At 53.5% G+C, this 22,965-nt stretch overlaps 8 protein-coding genes and 1 non-coding gene across 9 annotated transcripts; 5 read left to right on the plus strand and 4 right to left on the minus strand.

The window, feature by feature from the left end:
• Positions 1 to 343: 343 nt before the first annotated feature.
• BO82DRAFT_t75 lies at positions 344 to 482 on the plus strand. The gene has a single exon. It is a non-coding gene; the product is annotated as a tRNA-OTHER (tRNA).
• Positions 483 to 4,294: 3,812 nt separating this feature from the next.
• Positions 4,295 to 6,447, plus strand: BO82DRAFT_351703 (ammonium transporter). The gene is made up of 4 exons (XM_025634492.1): positions 4,295 to 4,438; positions 4,507 to 4,838; positions 4,902 to 5,493; positions 5,547 to 6,447. The coding sequence occupies exons 1-4, from the start codon at positions 4,330 to 4,332 to the stop codon at positions 6,188 to 6,190; spliced, it is 1,677 nt and encodes a 558-aa protein (XP_025495103.1). The 5' UTR covers positions 4,295 to 4,329; the 3' UTR covers positions 6,191 to 6,447.
• A 388-nt stretch (positions 6,448 to 6,835) lies between these two features.
• Positions 6,836 to 9,702, minus strand: BO82DRAFT_429843 (Golgi transport complex subunit COG4). The gene is made up of 2 exons (XM_025640574.1): positions 8,412 to 9,702; positions 6,836 to 8,343 (listed from the first exon to the last, which is right to left on the minus strand). The coding sequence occupies exons 1-2, from the start codon at positions 9,603 to 9,605 to the stop codon at positions 7,045 to 7,047; spliced, it is 2,493 nt and encodes an 830-aa protein (XP_025495104.1). The 5' UTR covers positions 9,606 to 9,702; the 3' UTR covers positions 6,836 to 7,044.
• Positions 9,703 to 10,054: 352 nt separating this feature from the next.
• On the plus strand, positions 10,055 to 11,481 carry BO82DRAFT_303821 (SIR2 family NAD-dependent protein deacylase). Its single transcript, XM_025632164.1, has 2 exons — positions 10,055 to 10,313; positions 10,375 to 11,481. The coding sequence occupies exons 1-2, from the start codon at positions 10,191 to 10,193 to the stop codon at positions 11,401 to 11,403; spliced, it is 1,152 nt and encodes a 383-aa protein (XP_025495105.1). The 5' UTR covers positions 10,055 to 10,190; the 3' UTR covers positions 11,404 to 11,481.
• Positions 11,482 to 12,318: 837 nt separating this feature from the next.
• Positions 12,319 to 14,486, plus strand: BO82DRAFT_351705 (putative hexokinase Kxk). Its single transcript, XM_025634493.1, has 4 exons — positions 12,319 to 12,456; positions 12,617 to 12,642; positions 12,717 to 13,127; positions 13,192 to 14,486. The coding sequence occupies exons 1-4, from the start codon at positions 12,339 to 12,341 to the stop codon at positions 14,065 to 14,067; spliced, it is 1,431 nt and encodes a 476-aa protein (XP_025495106.1). The 5' UTR covers positions 12,319 to 12,338; the 3' UTR covers positions 14,068 to 14,486.
• Positions 14,487 to 14,837: 351 nt separating this feature from the next.
• Positions 14,838 to 16,009, plus strand: BO82DRAFT_351706 (uncharacterized protein). Its single transcript, XM_025634494.1, has 5 exons — positions 14,838 to 15,265; positions 15,358 to 15,375; positions 15,517 to 15,537; positions 15,643 to 15,666; positions 15,772 to 16,009. Exons 1-5 carry the CDS (start codon positions 15,032 to 15,034, stop codon positions 15,775 to 15,777), a joined length of 303 nt encoding a protein of 100 aa, XP_025495107.1. The 5' UTR covers positions 14,838 to 15,031; the 3' UTR covers positions 15,778 to 16,009.
• BO82DRAFT_329075 (WD40 repeat domain-containing protein) lies at positions 15,920 to 18,345 on the minus strand. Its single transcript, XM_025633038.1, has 4 exons — positions 17,862 to 18,345; positions 17,306 to 17,797; positions 16,386 to 17,247; positions 15,920 to 16,331 (listed from the first exon to the last, which is right to left on the minus strand). The coding sequence occupies exons 1-4, from the start codon at positions 18,207 to 18,209 to the stop codon at positions 16,180 to 16,182; spliced, it is 1,854 nt and encodes a 617-aa protein (XP_025495108.1). The 5' UTR covers positions 18,210 to 18,345; the 3' UTR covers positions 15,920 to 16,179.
• Positions 18,346 to 18,739: 394 nt separating this feature from the next.
• Positions 18,740 to 19,762, minus strand: BO82DRAFT_270792 (STIMATE family protein; the record flags this gene model as incomplete). The annotated part of the gene is made up of 2 exons (XM_025630979.1): positions 18,740 to 19,411; positions 19,481 to 19,762. Coding segments are annotated over 2 exons (954 nt in total), but the record flags the coding sequence as incomplete, so codon positions are not given.
• Positions 19,763 to 20,821: 1,059 nt separating this feature from the next.
• Positions 20,822 to 22,171, minus strand: BO82DRAFT_213160 (putative GPI anchored cell wall protein). The gene is made up of 2 exons (XM_025630719.1): positions 22,116 to 22,171; positions 20,822 to 21,965 (listed from the first exon to the last, which is right to left on the minus strand). The coding sequence occupies exon 2, from the start codon at positions 21,911 to 21,913 to the stop codon at positions 21,194 to 21,196; it is 720 nt and encodes a 239-aa protein (XP_025495110.1). The 5' UTR covers positions 21,914 to 21,965; positions 22,116 to 22,171; the 3' UTR covers positions 20,822 to 21,193.
• Between the last annotated feature and the right edge of the window lie 794 nt (positions 22,172 to 22,965).

Raw genomic sequence — 22,965 nt, forward strand, 5'->3', positions numbered from 1 at the left:
GATCTGCATCTCGGTTATCTACTCGATATGCGAGAGGTTCCCACGTTCGTCGGGCCCACAAAAATCTTCTCGCCTCCTACCATTCCCCGGCACCTTTTTTTCCCCAATCATTTTTTCTTGGGTCACTTCTAAGTTCTGCCTCTTATTTTTACTCGTAAACCCACAAGCCCACCAGATGCTCCAAGATCATGTCTCAACCCACACGTCGCATCAATCCAAACACGGAGACCAGTCCCTACTTCTGGGGTGCCCGGGAGATCCACCAAGATAGGGTTGCGTGGAGACCTGGAGCCCGCTCCGAAAATACGTAAGCACATAATCCGGCCTAGATTACATCATCACAGCCCGGATGGTCTAGTGGTATGATTCTCGCTGTAAGTTCACACTTTACAACATACCACAAGCAAAGACATCTCTAACTTTCCTAGTCGGGTTATAGCTCAAAATGCGAGAGGTCCCGCGTTCGAATCGCGGTTCGGGCCCTGATAACTTTTTTTTTTTTTCATCTGGGCTGTTGACTCGATGAGTTCGCTAGCTATTAGGGCGGCGGGCTCATGGGCCATGGCGGTTCCTCATTTTCCCGATGCCCGCTCGGGATGGCTCGGAGCCCTCTCCGCGGGTTGCGCGCCTCGTCGCTTTCGCAGTCGCCGCCGCCGCCGCCGGCCCGTCGAGTGTTTCAGAGACCTCCGGTATAGGCGGATCGTTTTGAAGCTATCATGATTCCACCCCGTGATTCGGCTTCGAGGCTATATAGGTGTACATTGCCGATGCGGTTGGTTGGAAATGCTCTACTCTTATGTCGGCAGGTATAATGAATGCGCATTGATGACTGATAAGCAGGTGTAAGCATCGCTGCCTTGTCCGCGGCAAATTCATGTAATTACCGGTAGAGGCCTAGATTGGGAGGAAGGCGGGGGGGGGGGGGGTTTCGATCCAGTGCCCACAGTACATTGGACCTGGACACAGGAGCAAGAAGGTGGGCAGGTGGGGTCCAGATGGACTCCATCCCTCCGCCCCCAGGCTTTTACCACTCTGTCTTCAGCAGACCCAAGCTCTGGGTAAGTTAACCTAGTCTATGACTGCAGGAGTTGGTGGAAGAGCCGATTTGAGTCCCGATGGCCCAGCACAATAGCCCTGGAAAAGGCCTACCGATATTCGGATATAGGCTTATGAGTAAGTATGTACGTCTGGTTGCCCCAGTCAACTACTGGATGAAGGCTAGTTCATATGTTTTTCAACTTAATTTCTGAGGTTCAAGAATATATCATCTCCGCTTGGTAACTCATCACCATGCTCCTGTCTGTGTTTCCCTATAGAGGGGTTATGTCAATGTCAGGTTGTGTCCGATTGACCATAGACTATAAAGCACATTGGTACTCAAAGGCGTAACTTGAACGGAGTAGGTAGACCTTAACTACCGGTACGGATAGACAAGCTGACTGTATACTGCCAAGACCTCCAGCCTGCGGGTGATTTAGGGTAGTCCATCCTTCACAATGAAAGTTTGGCCCACAAACAGAGGGGCTTCGATTGGCCAAGCTTCTTGTTATCAGCACGATGGAGCCGCTTGACGCTTGGGCTAGACTGTTTCCGGCGGTAGCGGAGCCCCAGCCCGGCTTGGGTGGCGTGCAGTACCTTATCGTTCCCTCCCAGCCAATCGTTCCCAAGCAATGATGAGCTCAGAGAAATCAACCTTGATAAGACCGTATCTTTATCTTTCCCTTTTCCTCCGTCCAGATTGAGGTTCCACGGAACAGGCTGAGTGGATTCCTCCAAACAGAATGGAAGGAGGCAGACAGGCATACAGGCAGGCGAGACTTGAAACCGTGAAACTTCCAACCTGGGACACCCTGGGATCGACACTTCTCCGCAAGAGAGTTTCGTATCCTTCGTAATAGTGATAAACCATTCCAGGAGACAGGGGCGAGGAGTACGCGACTATGAAATTGTTTCTTGTTTCTGGTCCGAGGATACAGTACAGGGACGACTGCTTGGACCGGAACCAATATCATTCATAGGGGACATCGTGCCGGAGTGCCAAGTCTCAAAAATGCGATGCCTGGAAAACCAGCAGTAAGCGACCTCTACTTACAGCCAGTAGTAAAGTAGGCATTCAGATGCAATCTCATGCTTCAAGCCGACCACTGTCCGTTTTGTTATCGTCGGGAAGGAGCGATAGGGAACGCGAGGTCGACAGGATGGATGATACGTAGCTATCTCTCTACCGTAGCTGCCCGGAGGTCCGTAGGCATAAATACATGTTCATCGAGCCCTGTTGTCCCTTTCAATGACGGGGGATTTTTTTTTTCTCGCCAGACCAGCGGACCACATTGTCAGTGCTGATGGAGAGGCGGACGGTGATGGAGGGCCGATCCATACATGCACCAGGTTGAATGTGACAGTACTGACAGTACATACGCCCAGTGCAGAATATCCCCCACGACCAACAGCTCTCAAGCCACTTGCTTCAATGACCCCTCGACTGTCCTGATGCATCGGAGGCTCAGGTCTGGGCAGTACTTCTTGTCCGCCAATGATGAGGCCAATGGAAGCGAGCGGGATGGTATCTCGTAACCTTGATTGTGATACCGCAGTTGAGGGCAGTTGAGGGCAGTTGATGCTAATGACGGTCATCCGCGGCTGACAGGGTAGGGTAATCAGCTTATTTGTTGACCCCAGGATTCCTCCGCTGTCGCGCGACAGCCAGGATTCAGGAAGCATTCCCCGTGCTTCTGATATATGTCTACATAGGATATACTATGTAGATAGCTGATTTGAGTCAGTAGGATTGGACAGGGGGTGCCACCGACTAAACCGCATTCTGTAGGCGCATACCGAGCCTTGCCTGGTTTCGGGGTGGTCTGCCCCGTCTCTTCCCGGCTTTTGCCACGAGGGAATAATCGATGTCTGGACTGATTGACTGGCAGATAAAGCTGAGAGCCATTGACATGGAACAGTCGATGAAGAATGACGAGAGAAGAACGATGGAAATCTCAATAACTAACGAATGAAGGCATTCTGAATGCTCTCATCATCATCAATCAGTACATGAATGAATGCACAGAGGATGGATGCACACATCACAGTATCCTTGAAGGTTGCCGTGGAAGGGAAAGTTGCAAGGGTTCGCCGTTCGGTCGAGGATCATCGGGCCCGAGTTTATTTTATCCCATTTGATTTTTCAACTCTTTCACTCCCTTCGTTATCGCACGCCCTCTGATTGAGCAGACCACCTTTTTTTCCCCCCAATTTATTATTGTTATTATTATATTTTTTTTTCTTGGAGTTTCTTTTACCGATGGCCTTTTTTATTTTCCCTGTCCAGTCCACCATCATGAGCTTCTTTTCCATTTCATCATCCTCCTTCTCCTCCTCGTACTCATTCTCATCTTCATTCTCACTTTCCCTCCATCAAAGTTGCCTGGAAGCCTTCCAGCTGCTTATCTCTCGGTTTTCGACGCAGTTCCAGCCAGGCAGGGCCGATCGGTTTCATCTGGGCCTGGGAGCATAGCAATTCTTCGGTTCACCGTGAAAAAAACAGCTCCACCTTGACCTTCCGGTGCCCAACGGGGGGGATCGGGATCCATTCTTGCTTCAATTCAGAATTCAGAACAGAACAGAAGAGTTCAGGGAGTCTTTCCCACTCTATATCTACCACTCAATCCTCAAGCGTCCTGTGGTTTACTTCGACCCACTCCGGTGTCTTTCCAGAAAACTCGTTGCCAGTCAATTACACTTCGTATTTATATCTTGCCCACGCCTCCGCCCCGTGGCGGTTTCTCCTTCTCCACATCCGACGGCGGAGTTCTTCTACTACGCATACTAGACTCCTCTTACTCCTACTCCTACTACCACCCTCGACTTACTTCATCCATCCTCCTCCTCCTCTTCGCCTCTCAATTCCTTTTTCCCTCCCTCCTTCCACCCTTTTCCCCCCCCCTCCTCCCTCCGTACCATCTCTCCCTCTCCACTGACGTTGATTCCGTCAATCATTCCGATCTCGGGTTGACTACGCCTTCAATCCCGACTCCTCCCTTCCTACCTTTCAAACCTTCTTTCGTCACGCATTTCCTACGCACCCTCTTTCGGTGCTTGACTTCTCTCCAGCTTCCCCCTCAGATCTCTCATACCTTTGGTCATAACAGAAGGAAGAATATCTGGTATCGCTCGACATATTGCCACTGGTTCATCCCGTCACTCCACCCCTCCGCCATCCGCCAGTTCTCAGCGTGAGGACAACTTGGGCGGTGGTGACTCAATTCGCTCTCAACCATCTCACCTCAATTGTGTGCATCTAAATCTACACCATCCGCCAATTGAACCGCCACGATGTCGGGTAACGTCGGCGTCTACATCCCTAAATATGCGTCTTACAACTGGACGGGCGCACCCTCCGATTACGAAGCCCTTGCTACCAATGAACTGGGAGGCGATTCTCGTATGTGATCCTGTGCGGGCTAGACAGCCTCCCATTGCCCCTCACACCAATGCTTACCCCGGTCATAGGAACGGAAAACCTGAACAAATGGTTTCAATCCGGAGACCAGGCCTTCATCATCGTGTCCGCTGCTATGGTCATGGTTATGATTCCCGGTCTAGCGTTCCTATACTCTGGTCTCGCCCGTCGAAAGTCGGCTCTCAGCATGATCTGGGCCTGTATGGCTTCGTTCTCCGTCGTCACGTTTCAATGGTACTTCTGGGGCTACTCCCTCGCCTTCTCACCCACCGCCACCAACGGATACATCGGCAACTTGCGCAACTTCGGTCTCATGAAGACGCTCGCCGACCCCAGCCCCGGATCTCCACTCATCCCAAATCTGCTCTATGCCTTCTATCAGGTACACTTCCCTATCATGCTCGTGGGTTTTATCTAGGAGACTGACCCTGTTCTTGGTATTTAGATGCAGTTTTGTGGTGTAACGGCAGCTATCATTATGGGAGCCGTGGCCGAACGAGGTCGTATGCTACCAGCCATGGTGTTTGTTTTCATTTGGGCCACCATTGTCTACTGCCCATTGGCATGTTGGGCCTGGAATGTGAATGGGTGGGCGTACAAATATGGTGTCTTGGATTATGCGGGTGGCGGCCCCGTTGAGATTGGATCCGGGTTGTCTGCTTTCGCCTACTCGATGGTTCTCGGTCGCCGTCAGGAACGGATGATGCTCAACTTCCGCCCGCACAACGTGTCGCTTATCCTGCTGGGTACAGTCTTTCTTTGGTTTGGATGGTTGGGATTCAACGGTGGCTCGGCTTTTGGCGCCAACTTGCGTGCCACCATGGCGTGCTGGAATACCAATCTAACTGGAGCGTTCGCGGCCATGACCTGGGTTTTGCTCGATTGGCGTCTTGCACGCAAGTGGTCCATGGTCGGCTGGTGTTCCGGCACTATCTCCGGCCTCGTCGCAGCTACTCCGGCCTCGGGTTATATCCCTCCCTGGGCCAGCGTGATTCTGGGTGTCGTCACCGGCATTGTTTGCAACTACTCCACCAAGGGTAAGTCCGATGATATCCTCACTGCCTAAAAATGCTGATTCTAATAATCACAGTGAAATACTGGGTTGGAATTGATGACTCCATGGATGTGCTTGCTGAGCACGGAATTGCGGGTGTCGTCGGGTTGATTTTCAACGCCTTTTTTGCGGATGATGCGATCGTCGGGCTGGACGGAGTCAACACGGGATCCGGCTCGGGTGGCTGGGTGATTCACAACTGGAAGCAACTATACATACAAATCGCTTACGTCGTCGCTACTTGCTCCTACGCTTTCGTCATGTCTGCCATCATTGCGTACGCCATCAACGCCATTCCCGGTCTCAAGCTGCGCGCCTCGGAGGAAGCAGAACTTCTGGGTATGGACGACGATCAATTGGGTGAATTCGCCTACGATTACGTGGAAGTCCGCCGTGACTACTTGGCCTGGACCCCCCAGAAGCACGACCAGCTGGAGGATGGCCACGAGATTCCTGCTGCAGCGCGGTACGGTATCGGCGAGCACAGCGAAATGATGCTAGACGGACACGCCCCGGTTGGCGTGGACAGTCGTGGCTGCAGCGAAGGCGACTCGGGCATTCAGGAGATCAAGATGGCGCCGGCGCCGCGCCAAGCGGCCGAGCAACATCCGGCGCACGAGCCCGCGCCCATGGGCGAGCCGGTAGCGGCGATTCCCATGCAGGAAAAGATCGACGCCTGATGAGCATCTCGCATATTTGTTATCTGTTTTTTCTGTTCTATTATGATATCCAGCGTCGCCTTGCCCCCGAGCCAGTTTTTGCGGTTGCCCTCCATGTTCTGTGTATCATTTCCGGTGTGGGGGTTACTCATCGGATTATCTTGTTTTTTTTTTCTACCCCTAAACATGGCGTTATGTCGGGTCAGCACACCCGCGGGTTCTGTATACCTCTCTGCTGGGTGCTTTGTATATACTAGCTTCTTTAGCTGGCGGGAGGGTTTTCTTCAGTGTTCAGGATTGATACCAGCACAAGCATAGATTTGATTAATTTGAGAAAACATATATAATTCGAGCACGGTGCAATCGTATCTATATGCTATTCAAGGTGGTTCCATTGGTAGGTGATTTCAGTTCATCACCACACTCACTCGCTCACACTGGCTCAGTTGTCGTCCGGCCTGGCGAGAAGAAAGCTCATCTAGCTAATTTGTCACATGCGTGGCCAGCGGGGCTCCCAAGCACGTGGATCCCATGGCAGAGCTGCAGAGCCGCAACCCCCTGTACTATTCTATGTTTGAAGTACGTAGATGGAAGCAAACGATCTTCTTTGATTAGCGGGTATTGGCCGTTCCTCGCCCAATAGCCTCGACACGGTCACTATATGCCGTTGATGAGTATATATGAACAACCCCACTCATCTATAATGTGTATATATGTACTGTACATTCATTCGTACCCTCAAACCATTTACATGCATACCCTTTGACGGGGAGCAAAATGGGGTGGACTGTTCCCGTCCCGCTTATGTACGTTTAGCCAGTCTCTGTTTGACGACCCTGGCTCGGACGCCGAAACGAAAATCCATGAAAGGGGTCTTAAGCTCGTCGCACCATGGCCCGAACCCTCATCCGCTCCTCCCGACTCAGCTTCTCGACGACCTCCGCCGTCTCCCCGCCGCGCATCACGTCTTCCCACTCGTCCTCGTCCATGCCCATCACCAGCACCATCTGCAGACACCGCACGAACGCGTCCCGGTGCCGATACCGGCCCTGCGAGCCGCCGACGTCCACCGCCGCGCCGACCACGCCGGAGACGTCGCGCTCGAGCCGCGTCGCCCCGAGCGCGTTGACCCGGCCGTGGTAGCTCCAGAGCCTCTTCTCCAGGAGCCGCGCCAGATACGCCACCGTGACGGTCAGGAGGCGGTCGAAGGCCGAGGCGGTGAGGATGCGGCTGATGGGGAGAAGCAGCTCGTTCCACGCGGTCGCGAAGCGCGGGCGCACCAGCTCCGCGCCCGGGTCGGCTTCCCCGTCGGCGGTCCCCGCGTCGGGGCCGCCGATGATTGGGTCGTCGGAGTCGTAATACTCGTTCATGCTCGGGATCGCCGGGGCGTGGTAGACCGTGCGGACCGGGTCGGTGTCGTCCCGGGGCTGGTATTCGATGTCGCGGAAGGCGTCCGACAGGATGGGCCGGAGGCGGTGTTTGATGACGTTGTTGAAGATGACTTGGATGCCGTCGTTGAGGAGGTCGGTGACCTTGGACTCGAAGGTGCTGGCGAGGGAGTGCAGGGTTTGGGATGCCAGTTGGGCTTCTGTAGGGCTGGGGAACAGCGCCTGGATCGGGTCGGTGCTGGTGGACGACGGTTCGGTTTGGCTGGCAATCGAGTGCTCCGTATGTTTGTGAAGGATGCGCCGGATGTAGTCGACCGCGACGTCGAGGTTATTGATGAGCACGAGGAAGGAAATGGTGAGTGATTCCGGAGGCTGGGCGCCTTGGACCGCGGCGCGCGGATAGCATTCGTCACGCATCTTCCGTTGAGTCATGCCGATGAAGTCAGAGCCGAGGACGCGCGAAACCGTCGGGACGACGTTGGTGACGACGCTGATCTGTGACGTTGCTAGGGACTGTTGCAGGACTTTGTTGACAATGTACATGATGTCGTCTACGGCGGAGGTGATGTGTGGTGGGTCGGCCTTCAGCGGCTTATGCGGATTGAGAGTCAGGCCGGATGGCTGCTCGTCGAGCTGAAAGGCTTTCTCTACGGATCGACGGAAGAAGAAAGTCGTCATGGTGTTGAAAGGGGCGGCGAGACGTTCGTTAATCTTTCTAGCAAGGGAGGATTCACGAAGGAACTCGGGAAGGGCGAATTGGTTGGTGGACTCATTCTCCCCGGGAGGCTGGCATATCGTCAGTATCAGGTTACAACTGGGGAAATTTCATGGGGAATTTCAGCAAGGCAAACTACATTACAGGTGTCTGCTAGGAAGCGGCAGTATAGAGACCAGCGTCCTAGCATAACGGCCATTTCGTTGAGGAGCCCGTCGATTTCCTTCATGTCGACGCCCTCATCCTCGGCGGCTCCGTCGCGGGTGGCAGGCGAATTGGATCGAGGGGTGCCACCGCCGCGCTGGGGCGGCAAGAAGCTTTGCACGAGGAAAGTAAAGGCATAGGACTTGATATCGGTCAGCTTGCGATCTACATGACGCTCATCGCTCCAGGTGTCGAGGATGATGCCACCCTGAACATCAGCCTCAAGCTGGAGACGCTCGATGACGCGGTTCATCTTGCGAGGGCCATAATGGCGCTCGACGAGGCTGCCGTGGCCGTCAATAATCTGGGCGATATGTTCGAAGAGCTTGGTGAGTGCGCTGGCATAGAAGAAGCCGTCTTTGGCCTGACCGCCACTAGCATTAAGATTGGATCGAGCGCGAGCGGCGACACCCTGACAGACGTAGCGGCCGTAGACGTCGAGACCGACCTCGGAGCGGCCAATGAGGGGAAAGAGCTTGAAAAAGCGCGTGATACGGGCACCATTGTTCTCCTGGACGGCCTTGTCAAATTCGCGCAGGAAGAGGCCGCATAGTGACTCGGCGGCGTTGTCGAGGGTGACATGGGGCGGGTCAGGCACCTCTGCGGTGGGCACCATCTCCGCCGCAAAGGCACCTTGGATCACCTCCGGGGGGATCTTGGCTGCGCGGTGCAGGTAGCTCGCCGCAGTCTCCCAATCTTGCGGGGCCCCCATCGAGCCAGCCACTCCCAGTACACATGCCTTTAGCTCAGCAACCTGATCCACCACAGCGAGGGTGGCCTTCACACGAGATTGTTCGCGATCTAGACGACGAACCGCGCTGGAAATGCGATCGGCGGTGGTGGCCGCATCGGCGAGCATGCCATGGCTGATGGCACGCGTGGTACTAGTTTGTGAGCCCAGGTTCGCACGAAGCAAATCCAATCGTCCAAGTTCGCGCGAGAAGTCCTTCTGGGAAGCAACAAGAGCATCTAGGCGGGCAGTCACCGAAGCTTCCTGCTCATGTAGGTGAGACAGCGTGGCCTTGATCTCGGCGACGGAGCTGGCGTTGAAGACGGTAGTAACGGTGTTGGTTGGGCTGAGTGCGGCGTCAGGGTGGCCATTGGCCTTGCTAAGGGAAGGATTGGCCATCGCCAATAAGGAAAGCGAGCAGCTCTGGGCTGCGACAGCAGTCAATGTGTTATCACAAAGGATGGAAAGGAAAGGAGGCCATCGAAGCCATTCCGAACAACATGGCCGTATTACGGAAGGCGGTCAGCGGGCGGGGCTTGATGCCTCAGGTGTGAATAACAACATTGATAAACTGTAACTTAGTAAACATGAGTCTGCACTGATAGTTCGGTACGTTGGAAGAACGGAAAAGAATCAAGAGGGTGAAAGCAGATAGATAGCTTCTTGAGACATGCCTGATTTGTTGTCAAAGAGTGACCAAGCTGGTGAGTGAAGGTCTGTATACTGAGTAGCAGATGGTTGACACCTGAGGCGGAGACCAGCTTGATGATGAGCTTTTCTTTTTTCGGAAATTGACCGATTTTCATCCCGACGTCATCTCGGAATTTCTTCCATTGCACTGCACGCCACTTTCGGCTACTTTTTTTTCGTGTCTCGAGGGGATCACGCTCTTCTCAACGCGCCATCACTATAACTGCGCACGAATCATCACCTGTATCACTATCCCATCAAGTACGGCCTTGAATTGGCCGTGTTGCTCGCATCATGGGCAACGAATCCTCCAGTGTGGTGGACGAGAAGGCACCTCCGTCCGTGCTGGAGAAGCGCACCATCGAGGCAGTCGCCAAGTATATCCTTGAGAAAGATGTGCGACGCATTGTGGTTATGGTAAGGGGCGTCTCCGCACCCGAAACAGAGTAATCGCTGACGAGAGAAACCCAACCATCAGGTGGGTGCAGGCATCAGCACCTCGGCCGGCATTCCCGATTTTCGCTCCCCTGACACGGGCATTTATTCCAACCTGGCCTACCTAGATCTACCCGATCCCGAAGCCGTATTCGACATCAGTTTCTTCCGCGAGAATCCCAAGCCCTTCTACACCCTGGCCCGCGAGCTCGCCCCGGGCCGATATCGACCCACGATCGCACACTCGTTCATCAAACTGCTCTACGACAAGGGGCGCCTACTCAAACATTTCTCGCAGAACATCGACTGCCTCGAACGTCTGGCAGGGGTGCCAGGGGAGATGATTGTTGAAGCCCACGGGAGCTTTGCAACCCAGCGGTGTATCGACTGCAAGGCGGACTACCCAGAGGACCAAATGAAGGCAGCTATCGCTAAGGGAGAGGTGCCTTACTGTCTCGAGTGCAACGGGCTTGTGAAGCCGGATATTGTTTTTTTTGGGGAAGCGCTACCGTCGGACTTCTTTGACAGCCGCGATTTGCCGGAAGAGGCCGATCTCTGCATTGTCATGGGCACCAGTCTGACGGTGCAGCCGTTTGCTAGTTTGCCCGGGTTCTGTCGCGATGGGACACCGCGAGTGCTGATCAACATGGAGCGGGTTGGAGGACTGGGGTCGCGCCCAGACGACGTCCTGGTACTGGGGGATTGCGATACCGGAGTGCGTCGATTCGCTCGCGCTTTGGGTTGGGAGGAGGAGTTGGAGGCGCTGTGGGAAGCCACCAAATTGCCGGAGGACTCCGGCGCACAGACGGTAGAGAATACACCGCCTCGGACGCGCGAAGAGCAGTTACAGGAGGAAGTCGAGCGTCTCACGGAAGAGGTCGATCGCACGCTGGGTATCTCGCAGGCCTACGAACAACGTGTCCGCCAACAATTAGGGGGCCCCGTCGCGGGGAAAGCGGATCGCGCAGATCGAACCGATCCGGCGAATAACAGCAGCAGCTCGCATGCGGGGGAGACAAGCACTGAAGGGCTGGCCCATGTCTTCCCTCATCTGACACGGGCCACAAAATAAGATGATGCATCGGAAAGTTTCTTAGCAAGAAGTCGTGGCTTATTGGCTTCTTTTTTTTTTTTTTTTTTTTCTTTTTTTGGACGAAGACGGGAAGGGCATGAGAGGGAGAATAGATGGGTTTAGGTGGCTGGTCGACCATTCCGCCCGGATCGGGCGTGTCGACCGCGAAGGGAGGATTTGCTGATGAATTCTAATGACCCTGATGAGTAGACGATCGATAAAACAAGGACAGACCAAGACAAGAGTTATATTCGCATATAGTAATGATGAGACAGGAATCCAAATGCAATAGGATTATGCCTGGTGGGAGTCAATTCCCAGCCCTAAAGCAACTCCCTTTCTCCCTCTTCGCTCCCCACCTCCACCATCTGAGCATTCTTGAACTCCGCAGAAGGAAGTGGGAACAGTCGGATGCCCCTGGAGCCATTAGTCCATTGCGCACTCGAAACTCCATATAAAGACCGATCATGTTTCAAGGATTACAATTGATGAAGACTATTGACTAGACATCGTATTTATTTTGACCCGCCGCGACCCAAGCCAGTCACCGGTGAGGAGAACCCGCGCCGAGTGGCCAGTTGCCCCCGATCATATTCCCCGCCAAACCCGACCTTTTGCGACCTTTTGCAACCTTTTGCCCCACGTCGTCATCGCCGTCTTTCTTTCTTCTCGCTCCTCTTGTCTCACTCTCACTCACTCATTCTTACTCCGTCCTCTCTCTCTTTCTCCTCCCTCTCACACTCACTCCTCCTTCCCTTCCATCATACATCCCATCCAACCCTCTAATTTGTTGCAATTTCTCTTATACCCCTCTAATCATCACGATTCGCAATGGTTGGACTCGGTCCCAAGCGCCCCCCTTCCCGCAAGGGTATGCCTCCTTGCCCTCCATTCCCTCGGGATGCCGATTTCCAGTTGACCCGACCATAGGATCCATGGCCGATGTGCCCCAAAACCTCCTGCAGCACATCAAGGAGTTTGAGGATATGTTCACCGTTGACCGGGCCACACTCAAGAAGGTTGTCGACCACTTTGTGAAGGAATTGGAGAAGGGTACGTCATAGAGCTTTTTCCTCCCCCTAAACAACAACACAACAACACAAAAACAGAATCACAAGATTCGGCACTTCCTATACCTACAACAATTCCCAGACAACTTCCACAATCCCAATGATCCCCTGAAGCTGACTAGGTCTGAGTTGAGCGTGAACAGGTCTCAGTGTCGAGGGTGGTAACATTGTGAGTATGGCCTGACCGGGCAATTAGCTCCGCCATAGATAAGGATCGGATCGACTAACTGGCTGGCTTCGCCTCAGCCCATGAATGTCACTTGGGTCTTGGGATTCCCCGATGGTGATGAACAGGGAACTTTCCTCGCCTTGGATATGGGTGGTACCAACTTGCGTGTTTGTGAAATCACCCTGACCAAGGAGAAGGGTGGCTTCGACATCACTCAGTCCAAGTACCGTATGCCCGAGGAGCTCAGAACCGGCACGGCTGAGGAGCTGTGGGAGTACATCGCCGACTGTCTGCAGCAGTTCATTGAATCCCACCACGAGGGCGAGGAGCTCTCTAAGCTCCCCTTGGGTTTCACCTTCTCTTATCCCGCCACCCAGGATTACATCGACCACGGTGTCCTACAGCGTTGGACCAAGGGCTTTGATATCGATGGAGTGGAAGGCCACGACGTCGTTCCTCCTCTGGAGAAGATTCTCAAGGAGAAGGTGGGTCTCTTCCATGCGTATCTGGGGTTGAGGCGTGCTAATGTGATACTTTCGCGACCTACAGGGCCTGCCCATTAAGGTGGCTGCCTTGATCAACGATACTACCGGAACCCTCATCGCGTCCGCGTACACCGACCCTGCTATGAGGATTGGCTGCATTTTCGGCACTGGTGTTAACGCCGCATACATGGAGAATGCGGGCTCTATCCCCAAGCTGAGCCACATGAACCTGCCCGCCGATATGCCCGTTGCCATAAACTGCGAGTATGGCGCATTCGACAACGAGCACATCGTGCTCCCCCTCACCAAGTATGATCACATCATCGACCGGGACTCTCCCCGTCCCGGCCAACAGGCTTTCGAGAAGATGACCGCCGGTCTTTATCTGGGTGAGATCTTCCGTCTCGCCCTGGTTGACCTGCTGGAGACCCACCCGGGTCTCATCTTCAACGGCCAAAACACCTCGGAGCTGCGCAAGCCCTACCTCCTGGACTCGTCCTTCCTGGCCGCCATTGAGGAGGATCCCTATGAGAACCTCCAGGAGACGGAGGAGCTCCTGGAGCGCAAGCTCAAGATCAAGGCGACTCAGGCCGAGCTGGAGATGATCCGTCGCCTCGCGGAGCTTATCGGTACCCGTGCGGCTCGCCTGTCAGCCTGCGGTGTTGCTGCCATCTGCAAGAAGAAGAACATCGAGTCGTGCCACGTGGGTGCTGATGGCTCCGTGTTTACCAAGTACCCGCACTTCAAGGCCCGTGGTGCTCAGGCGCTGCGGGAAATCCTTGACTGGGCTCCCGAGGAGCAGGACAAGGTCTGCATCCAGGCTGCGGAGGATGGGTCTGGTGTAGGTGCCGCCCTCATTGCTGCCTTGACTCTTAAGCGTGTCAAGGCTGGCAATGTGGTGGGTATCCGCGATGCGAACGACATGAAGACTCTCCTATAAACATGTGACGCGGGGTAAAAGGTGATCTTTTTGGGAATTTCCAGCGTGGTGTTCGAAAGCGGCTGTTTTTAGGGCGGGGTGAAGGATGGATGACTCCAGCGACATAGAACAGAAGAGAGAGAGACAGTACAGTACATACATTGACGATGAATGGCCGACACTTGGTTAAGACAGGTTGGTTGGTATACAGAATCACGCAAGTAATTGGAATTTTCGATAGACGGTAACAGAATCCATCCATTGAATTTGATGATTGCCAATGTCCACCACGCCCATACTTGCTGAGTAGAAACATACCTGCCTGCCATGGTTTAAGTGTGTCGATCGAGACTTATCGAGGGGGAATGTTGGATGATCCCTTTGCTGGCGCGGACGCGGAAGTGGCTGAAGAGAGGGAGGGGAGCATTCCGAACACGCGGTGGAATGTGGTGCGGAGTACGGAGTACGGAGTACAACCTACTGTACCAACAACAACCCATGAGCTTGTTTTCTGCCCCTTATTCCTCCGATCACTCAAGAATCCTCCTGCCTCTCTGCCTCTCCTGCCAGCTGATACTCAAGGTAAAGGTCATAGGTGGTGGTTAGGAGCGAACATCCCTTGCCCTACTTACCTTTCTTCGGGCCTCCTGAGTAACCCTGTATGCCCTTCAAGGTGCCCATCTCCTCTCCTTTGCCACATGTGTAGGTTTGGTGTGAATCCAGTATCCCGTGTCAAGTGGAGATGAGAAAGATACCAATGGAAACCCTCCCACCCCTCGAATGTTCCTCAACCTGGCCTGGGCTGGCATGTAACAGACCCTCCCCGTGATACATAGCAAAGAAGCCCTAAATAAATACAAGCTTCCTGCTCCCACAGCCCCCTGTGCAACTTTCACGTTCCTTTGAATTTTTGTCCAATTTGCTACGTCTAAAACTAGTATAGTTCTTTTGTTTGTGTTCTTGATTTTCATTTCTCCCACTCACCATGAAATTCTCCCTCACCCTCCTCGCCACTGCGGCCCTGACAGCCACGGGGGCCCTTGCCTTCCCGCACGGCACCACCGAGATGGCCAACATGAACATGAGCGCGATGGAGGACAGTCCCGACAGCGCCACGCAGACTTCGCCGCAGGACTCCTCGTCGTCACCTTCCTCCAAGCCCAGCAGCAGCAGCAGCAGCAGCACTCCCAAGCCAAGTAAGACGGCCGGTACCCCGGATGTACGTTCCCTCCTCCTCCTCCTTCTCCTCCTCCTCATTCCATAATCGCAATCATCAAGCGTTTACTAACGAGACATTCAATATCCCGACAGGAAAACGACGAAGATTTTGTAAGGCGATTCCCTCACACCCTCTGCCCTTTCCTTTCCCTCGCCTCGTGAACCTGCAACCTGCCACAACTCCCTACACCCTCCTCCGCATCCGTATAAACTAGCGCTAACCATGATCCTTTTCTTGAATGGGAAAAACAGCTCACGGGTCTTTTGGGCAATGTAAGCCTCTATCCGCTCTTCCCTTCCCTTTTCTTGTCTTCTGTTCGCTGGTTTGGAAAGATCGAAGCGCTGACGTGATCACTCGGTGTGTTGGTTTCGATATAGCTCGGTCTGGGTGGTCTGGGGCTTGTAAGTTTTTCCGAACTCTCCCCGCTCCTTGGGTCCATTGTCGAGCCACACTGGAGTCAGCTGTTGGAGAAGATCATTGTACTGATTCTGGTCGTTCGTCTGCAGTTTTAGCTCGGCTAAGACTTGGGGCATTCGGGTTGAGAATGAGTTTAGGGTAATTGGATTGTGGGGAGATGGGCTCGAGAGAGATAGAGGAAAGAAGAGCATTAGCGGCAAGGGAAGGGGGCTGGTTTCATTATTTTTTTCCGTGGGAACTCTTCAGTATCTAATTCCAAACATTATGTCCGAATCTATGAAATTACGCCGAAGTGACTCTGGTGTGTTTCAGGGTGGCTTTGAGTAAGCCTAAAATGAAAACAAAAGAAAGAAAAGCTCGGCTGCTGCTTGAAAGGTGATACGAAAGGCAAGGTCAATGCATGGTGCAGGGTGTGCAATGCAATTACTTTTGTATGCCACATATCCAAATCATAAAACGCGTCTATATAATACTATGGAGTACATGCACGACCCCGCTCAGCCGCGAATTTCCCACAGACGGATCCGACCTTGCTCGTTACCCACAGCTAATTGCTCCGAGTTGGGCGAGATGGCCACGGCAGAGATACGGCCGAAGGGGGTGTTGGAGGTCGGCCAGTTGCGGTAGACCGTGCAACTGGGGAGGTGGACTGGATCAGATGTTAGCAGGTGGCATCATGTAGACATATGGAGAGCAAGCATACCGATTCTCAACGCATCGCGCTTCCAGCGACTCGCCATCACAAAGAACTGGCCATCCGGCGCAAAGACTAAGTGGCTGATAGGCGTGGTGAGCTGGTCCAGCACGCGCACGGGTTCGGGGTTCCGAGGAATGAAACTCTGGCTGGTCTCGTCCTCGTTTGAGGCAGCAGCAGTGGCATATGCGGCCGCCCATTCGCGACGGTCGTACACGTTGACAATGCCGCTGGAGCTACCGATGGCGACCCAGCGGTCACCGCCAAGTTGAGTGCGTCCGGACCGTCCGCCCAGGCTGAGTACCGTCGTGCCCACGGCGCCGGCGTCGATCCAGCGGGCCACAACCCGGTTCACGCGGCCATCCCATTCGGAGACCTCACCACTCTTGCTCACCACCGTCATACCCTCACCGTCGCTCCACCAGGCGAAATCCGACACACCTCCCCGACCGTCCACACGGACCTGCGCGATCCACTGCGCCGTGTTGGAGTCGAGGATGTTGATGAGACCACTGCCCTTGCGGGCCGAACCCACCAGGCCCACATACCGTCCGCACGGGGACAGCTTGAAGTGCTCCATCGTCTTCTGCTCTTCCTTCCGGTCCGCGGTGCCGTTGACCTTGTCCACCTTGCCGGTTTCCAGATCCCAGATGTGGAAGTATCTCCGACGCCCAGACGCGAAAATGCGGTTTCCGCTGGGCAGATGGAACGCAGAGGTGTGAAGGGGCGTGTGGCGAATGTGGAAGGACGTGAGAAGAGGGTTCGGCGCCAGGGCGGAGGGCGAAATGTGATGCAGGAAGAGAGTGGCCGCCTGTCCGGAGGAGAGCAGTAGAGGGTAATGCGGGTGGAAGGAGAGTGAATCAATGGCCGACTGTCGGTCTTTGGTTAGTTCCCTGCACTAAAGCACAAACGAACAGGATCACACTCACCGGCTGGTCCTTGCCGACATCCTTGAGTCTCGCGATGTCAATGACCTCCTGACGCATCTTTCTCTTGCCGCCAGGACCTGTGTTGTCCTCCAGCTTGACGAGATCTGTGGCACCCTGCAGCAATTTCGCGAGGGGTTGCGTGGACGAGCGCTCCTCATCATCCGTATCCATGTCATCGGCGTCGGAGTCGTCCTTCTGCTGGTTCCGCTCGGGGTTTGCCCAGTCGGGCACAGGGTTCAGCTGGACGAACTGTCTGCGCAACCGGCGAATGTATTCCTTGCCACTAATGACGTCTTCTGATTCCGCGACGCGCAGCTTGCGCAACCGCTGGTGGCTCGCCAGTGAGATTGTGAGACGCTCATCGTCGCTATCATGCCACAAGGCGGGCAAGCCATTGGCCTCCTCGTCGCTAGCCTCCTCATCGGACGCTGTCGCAGGCGCCTCGCCGATGTAGTCGGAAACAGGTCCGGGTCCGGAATCAAGGAAGAACAGCTGTGTCGAGTCAAGTCTGTCAGCCAATGTCTTTTCGCGGAGAAACAAGATAACCGTCGCATACATCGGAGTCAGCCAGTTTACTCAAATCTTGCTCCTCATCGTCATTCTCCGAGTCATCACCATCGCCCATCTCTTCATCGCTGTGATCAGCAAGCACCAGACCGCGCTCGTTCTGGGTTTTCAGTGCGCCGAGAAATCCATCGTCGTCGCCGAAGAGCATCTGTTCCAGCTTGAGTTCGGCCTCATCCTTCTCGGGAACATCCGAGTCATCGTCACTCCCTTCACTGCTGGTCATGTCGTCGTCTTCGTCATTCTGGGCGTGAATGGGCTTGCCCTCCTCGTAGACCAAGCGCGAAGAGGCATCTTCGGACTTTTGGCGGGTCTTTTCCTTGACGGTCGATTTAGGCATGGGAGGCTAGTCCACCTTCTGTTGGTAGGGAAAACCTAGCAAAGTACAAACTGTAGGATTGGGTTTGTGGGAGTATTTCTCGATAGGCGAAAGGTACGCGAAGAATGCAATCGACTAGAGACAAAATGTACATGAAGCTAGAATTGCAGATGCGACGCCTGCCGCCGAACAATAATTTTCTTTCGCTTGGGCCGGCAGTTGCGGGCGGTGAGCACTGCGGTAGAGCCTTCTTATAGCCTCGGGTTTCAGGCACCTATATTCGCTGGGCAAGAGATCACATCACCAGAATGAATAAATAATAGTTCAGCAGAACAGGATTGCACAAATCTCAAGATAACTCCATCATGGCAAATGGTTCATGTACACGTCCATTCATGCAGCCACAATCAAATAAATATGCATATAAGTAAGCGCCATGCCTTACGGACCTTAGATCAAAAATCGTTCAGAAGAATAAAATACCAAACGCCGCAAGCTAGCTGTGTGTAAGTGGAGAGTCATTATAGTGTACCCGTTGGTTGGCCACCCGGCTTGATCGACGGAGATGATCCTCCGAACCCATCACGATCACTGCCAGACCTGGCCGACACCGTCGCTGACGATGCTGAACTGCATTCGCCATGAGCCGCGGGATTATACTCCACCGAGTCAAATCGTACGAGATCTTCCTTCCCTGGTGTAGTGCTCTCCGAGTCAGCCCCCTTTCTACCTTTACCCACTGAGTCATCGTCTGAGAATGAGATATCATCATCCAGGCCGGCCAGCAGTCCACGACGGTGCTCGTCATCATGTTCGGCTACTCGGTCACCGCCAATCTCCTCTTCAGAGGTGCCCTGTGGCAGAGAGAGCGGTTTCTTGATAAAGGTATCGATGATGTAATACTGAATGGCGTTCATGATAACCGGAAAAAGAAGCATCACGAATATGATTTGGACAGCGGTATTACCCTCTGTCCACCGTAGAGCCCAATCGCCCACTTTGACGATAAAAGGTAGCAGTTGAATGATGAAGAAGACACATATCTTCATCCCGAGTAATCCAAGGAAGTATATCATCGACTGTTTGAACCACCAGGAAGCGCGGGGCGGGCGACCGTAATTTCCAGACTCAATAGACTCTGGCGGATTCGCAAGGGGAGTAAACATGGCGAGGCGATTCAAGATGTGTAAGATGAAGATCAAGATGGGGATACCTAGAGTCGTCTGCAATCGCCGAGGTATTAGTTGGCTATCTCAGTTTAGCGCTGCCTAGGATCAGAATCTGCCACTCACGTCTATCCCCAAGTTCAGAAGATAGAAAGAACATGGGTTGGGCTTGTATTTGCTTTGAATCTCGAACTGGCCGGCCGAGAACATGGACATGAGAAGGTTTGCCAGATGCAACATGGCCGAGCCGAAGACTTGCTTGGAAACATCGAATGCCCAGACCTTCACAGGTCGTTGGGGTCTCTCCCTCCAACGCTTGTAGACTAGCGACAAGAGCGCCAGAGCCCCGAGGGCGGCCTGCACCAGTAGCGAAAAAGGGCCAAGGAGCCTACACTCTCCCTTGTCCTCGTCACCCCCTCCGGACTCCGAGGCGGCTGGGTAAGAGGCGGACTGTTGTATGGTAGCAGACGGGGAGGGTGTAGGAGAAGCGCTTGGGGCTGAAAGATCTCCGATCGAGGATGCCCCAACACCGCTACCGAGTACTGCGATTACCGTTGCTGCGGCGAAGATGACAGTGGGCGATATACGGGCCATGGCGCCCGTCACGATCCTTCCTACCTGTCAACAAGGATTGCAAATAGCAGCGATAGAAGAGGTGGGAAGGGATTTGAGAAGGCTCGGAAGATGATCTTGGGAGCGGTGGTGGCGATAGAAGTAGAGAATCGAGCAGTTTCACTAGTGATGCAAGATGGCGGCGGGTTGCCTATCTTGCGAGGGCCGGGCGTGTCACGGGCATAAGGGGGAAAAGCACTTTCTCGTGGGGGCTGATTTCGAAGCAGTAAAGAGGATATATTGATTTAAAAATCGAATAATGATCGTCTAATAGGCTAGCGAAGATAAGACCCACATCGAATAGGCTGTTCAACAATCTTCCGGTTTTGCTGTATTCTTCTTCGTTTTCTTGCTTGTCTACTTTTGATTCATGCGGAGGTTGATGTTGGTGGGGGAAGAGTTCAAACGTCCGGGTGTTCGAGAGTGACACCGCTTCGAGGGCGGTCGGTGGAAGTGGTGGTGCGCGTGTGACGTGATGGACTCAGTAGTAAGTTAGTAGTGAGTACGGAGTAGTAAACCCTTGCTTCTATTTGGGACTAGTCAATGAACCCTTTTCCCAGTCCTCCAGTCTGCCCCGCCCGCCCGCCCGGGAATTGGAAGCAAAACAGGACTGACTAATCCCCAGCTACATCATGTGATTGGTTGTTTGTATTCAAAACAAGACCAACCATTCCAAGTTGTCCTGAAGAACAAGCGCAGATCGATACTACCGGTAGGTAGCAGCGGGCAGCGGGCAGCGGGCAGCGGGCAGCTAGTAGGCCATCTAAATTCTGACCAGAGCGTAGGGTACACTTCAAGTCGCTAACTTACTCAAAGTAAGTATGAGTAGGATATATGATGCAGATCATTAGGTACTTTCTTTGGTCTCTGATCAGCTACATACGTATACCTGCAGGAGCTTGGATTGCTGTGAGGTCTACCGGTTGGCAGTAACGCGGCGAAGTTTATATTATAATACACGTATCTATAATGAAGTCTCGTTGGAGTTGTGCGACAGCAATAGATCAAAACTTCATCTGTGGCGCTCGTTCCAGCTCATTATCATGGTGAGGACTCTCATGAAAAGGTTTCAAGATGGCCTGAAATGATCGTCTTGTTCAAGAACTAGGAAAAGGATAAAAGGCATCAAGAAGTATGTGGGGGTAGATGCAAATATGTAAGCAAGAAGTAATTAATTCTCATTTGACCAAGCAGCAAGTCAGTCAGTCAGTCGGGTCCAACCACCGCTCACAGCAAGCCAATAACGGCAACAAAAGCGGCAGCAAAGGCACCACCCAGAGTCATGGCTGGGTGGCCCCCTGCGCCATTAGGAGTACTGGAGGCACTCGATCCCGAGGAGGTCTTGGAAGAAGATGATGTCTCGGTCGCAGCACTGCCAGTGGCAGTAGTGGTAGAATCGCTCTGGTTCTCTGCGCTAGATGAGCCAGAAGAGGTCCCAGTTGCCTTAGCAGCAGAGGAAGACAACTTGTCAGCGCCCGCAGTGACCGTTACGGGCGAGTACTTCATCAGGCGAGCAGGCAGAGAGGCTTCCATGGCAGTTGAGTAAGAAGTGGTTTCGCCGCTGTAGGCGACAGTGTAATCCATGGAAATGGAGCAGGAGGCACCCTGAGTCACAGAGGTGATATCGCAGTCTTCAACGAGGGTAACCGTATATTCTGCATCGTCGGTAGTGGAAGTTATGACAGCGCTCACAGTGAACGTGGAAGGGCCCTCAGTTATGGTAACTGGGCTGTGCAGGGCACAATTCGATGCAGCGGCCGAAGGGCCGCAGACGATAGCAACAGTGGTGGTATCCCCAGTGACACCGATGATGCTCGCTTCCACATCACTGTAGGGAACTGTCTCCTCACCAGGCTGGAAGAGGTTGATGGTAGTAGTACTGGCGGCAGCAGACAGGGTTGCCAGGCCAAGGGTGGCAACAGTGGTCAAAAAAGTCGTGGTGGGCATTTTGGCGGTAGATAGAGAATGAATGGATGGACTTTGGGCAGCTTCCTCTTTCCTGGACAAAAATTATTAAGCTATAGAGAGAAGGAAAATAAGAAAAGAGCGGACAAAAATTTACTGCACAAGGAGGAGAAGAAAAGAGAAGTGGAAAGGGTCCAGGGACGGAAAGGCCAGGCATTATAGGTATTATAGTAGGTACTCATACTCATAAGAATTGTCGAGTCTGTCCGGTGGTATGGTTTAGTCCAGCCTCCACCGGGAGAATCCTTCAGGATCTGAACGCCCAATCGATTGATGAAAGAGTCAGGTACCGCTCGCTCAGTGCTCCATAGCAAATGATAGGCAAAGGCAAACATGCACTTCTGCGGCTCAGTCTAACTCGCGCGGACCCTTTCCTTCGTGTTGACCCAGGATAGACTTGTTCAAGGTCCACTTTAACGACTCTCCCCAGCCAAGTGTAATTGGAGTGGCGTCGCCTGCAGTCCCATTTGCCTGTTTCATCAAGACTTCCCAGTCGTGCCGTGAAACAGTGGGTTGATTCATTCAGTGAGAGAGCATCGAAGCGTGCATTCCGGAATGACGGTGTTGATTCCTGCTAGACACAGCTCATGCCACTCCTTTCACCCCCTTTTTCAATGCTGGCAGCTCGTATTATATCCGAGTGGGAATTAGCCTTAGGTGGCTTGCAGGAAGGTTTGGTTCATTTACAGACGGGAAGTATAGGGATGTAATTCAACGGGCCATTTGAGTTGAGTTCTTTTTTCAGACTAGACTAATATATCCTAATAGGACTAACTTATGGAACATGGATGCAGTCCAGAGCATGCGGGCGCCTCGCCAATTCAGTATCGCCACCACCTTCCGGCCGGCGCTGCGCTAAAAGCGTGTCTGGGAGAAACATAGCCAATGAAGATCATCGATTGGAACTAGCTGAACTCCATTTCGTCTTCTTCAGTGCTCCTCAAATCCCACAAACCTTGTGGTGATCTGGGGTTTGGCTGCCAAGCGAAGTCTCGAGTAGTGAGTAAATTTAGGGCAATGGTTCAGGTTATGTC

The sequence above is a fragment of the Aspergillus uvarum genome (assembly GCF_003184745.1).
Source record: "Aspergillus uvarum CBS 121591 unplaced genomic scaffold BO82scaffold_9, whole genome shotgun sequence".
NCBI lineage: Eukaryota > Fungi > Ascomycota > Eurotiomycetes > Eurotiales > Aspergillaceae > Aspergillus > Aspergillus uvarum.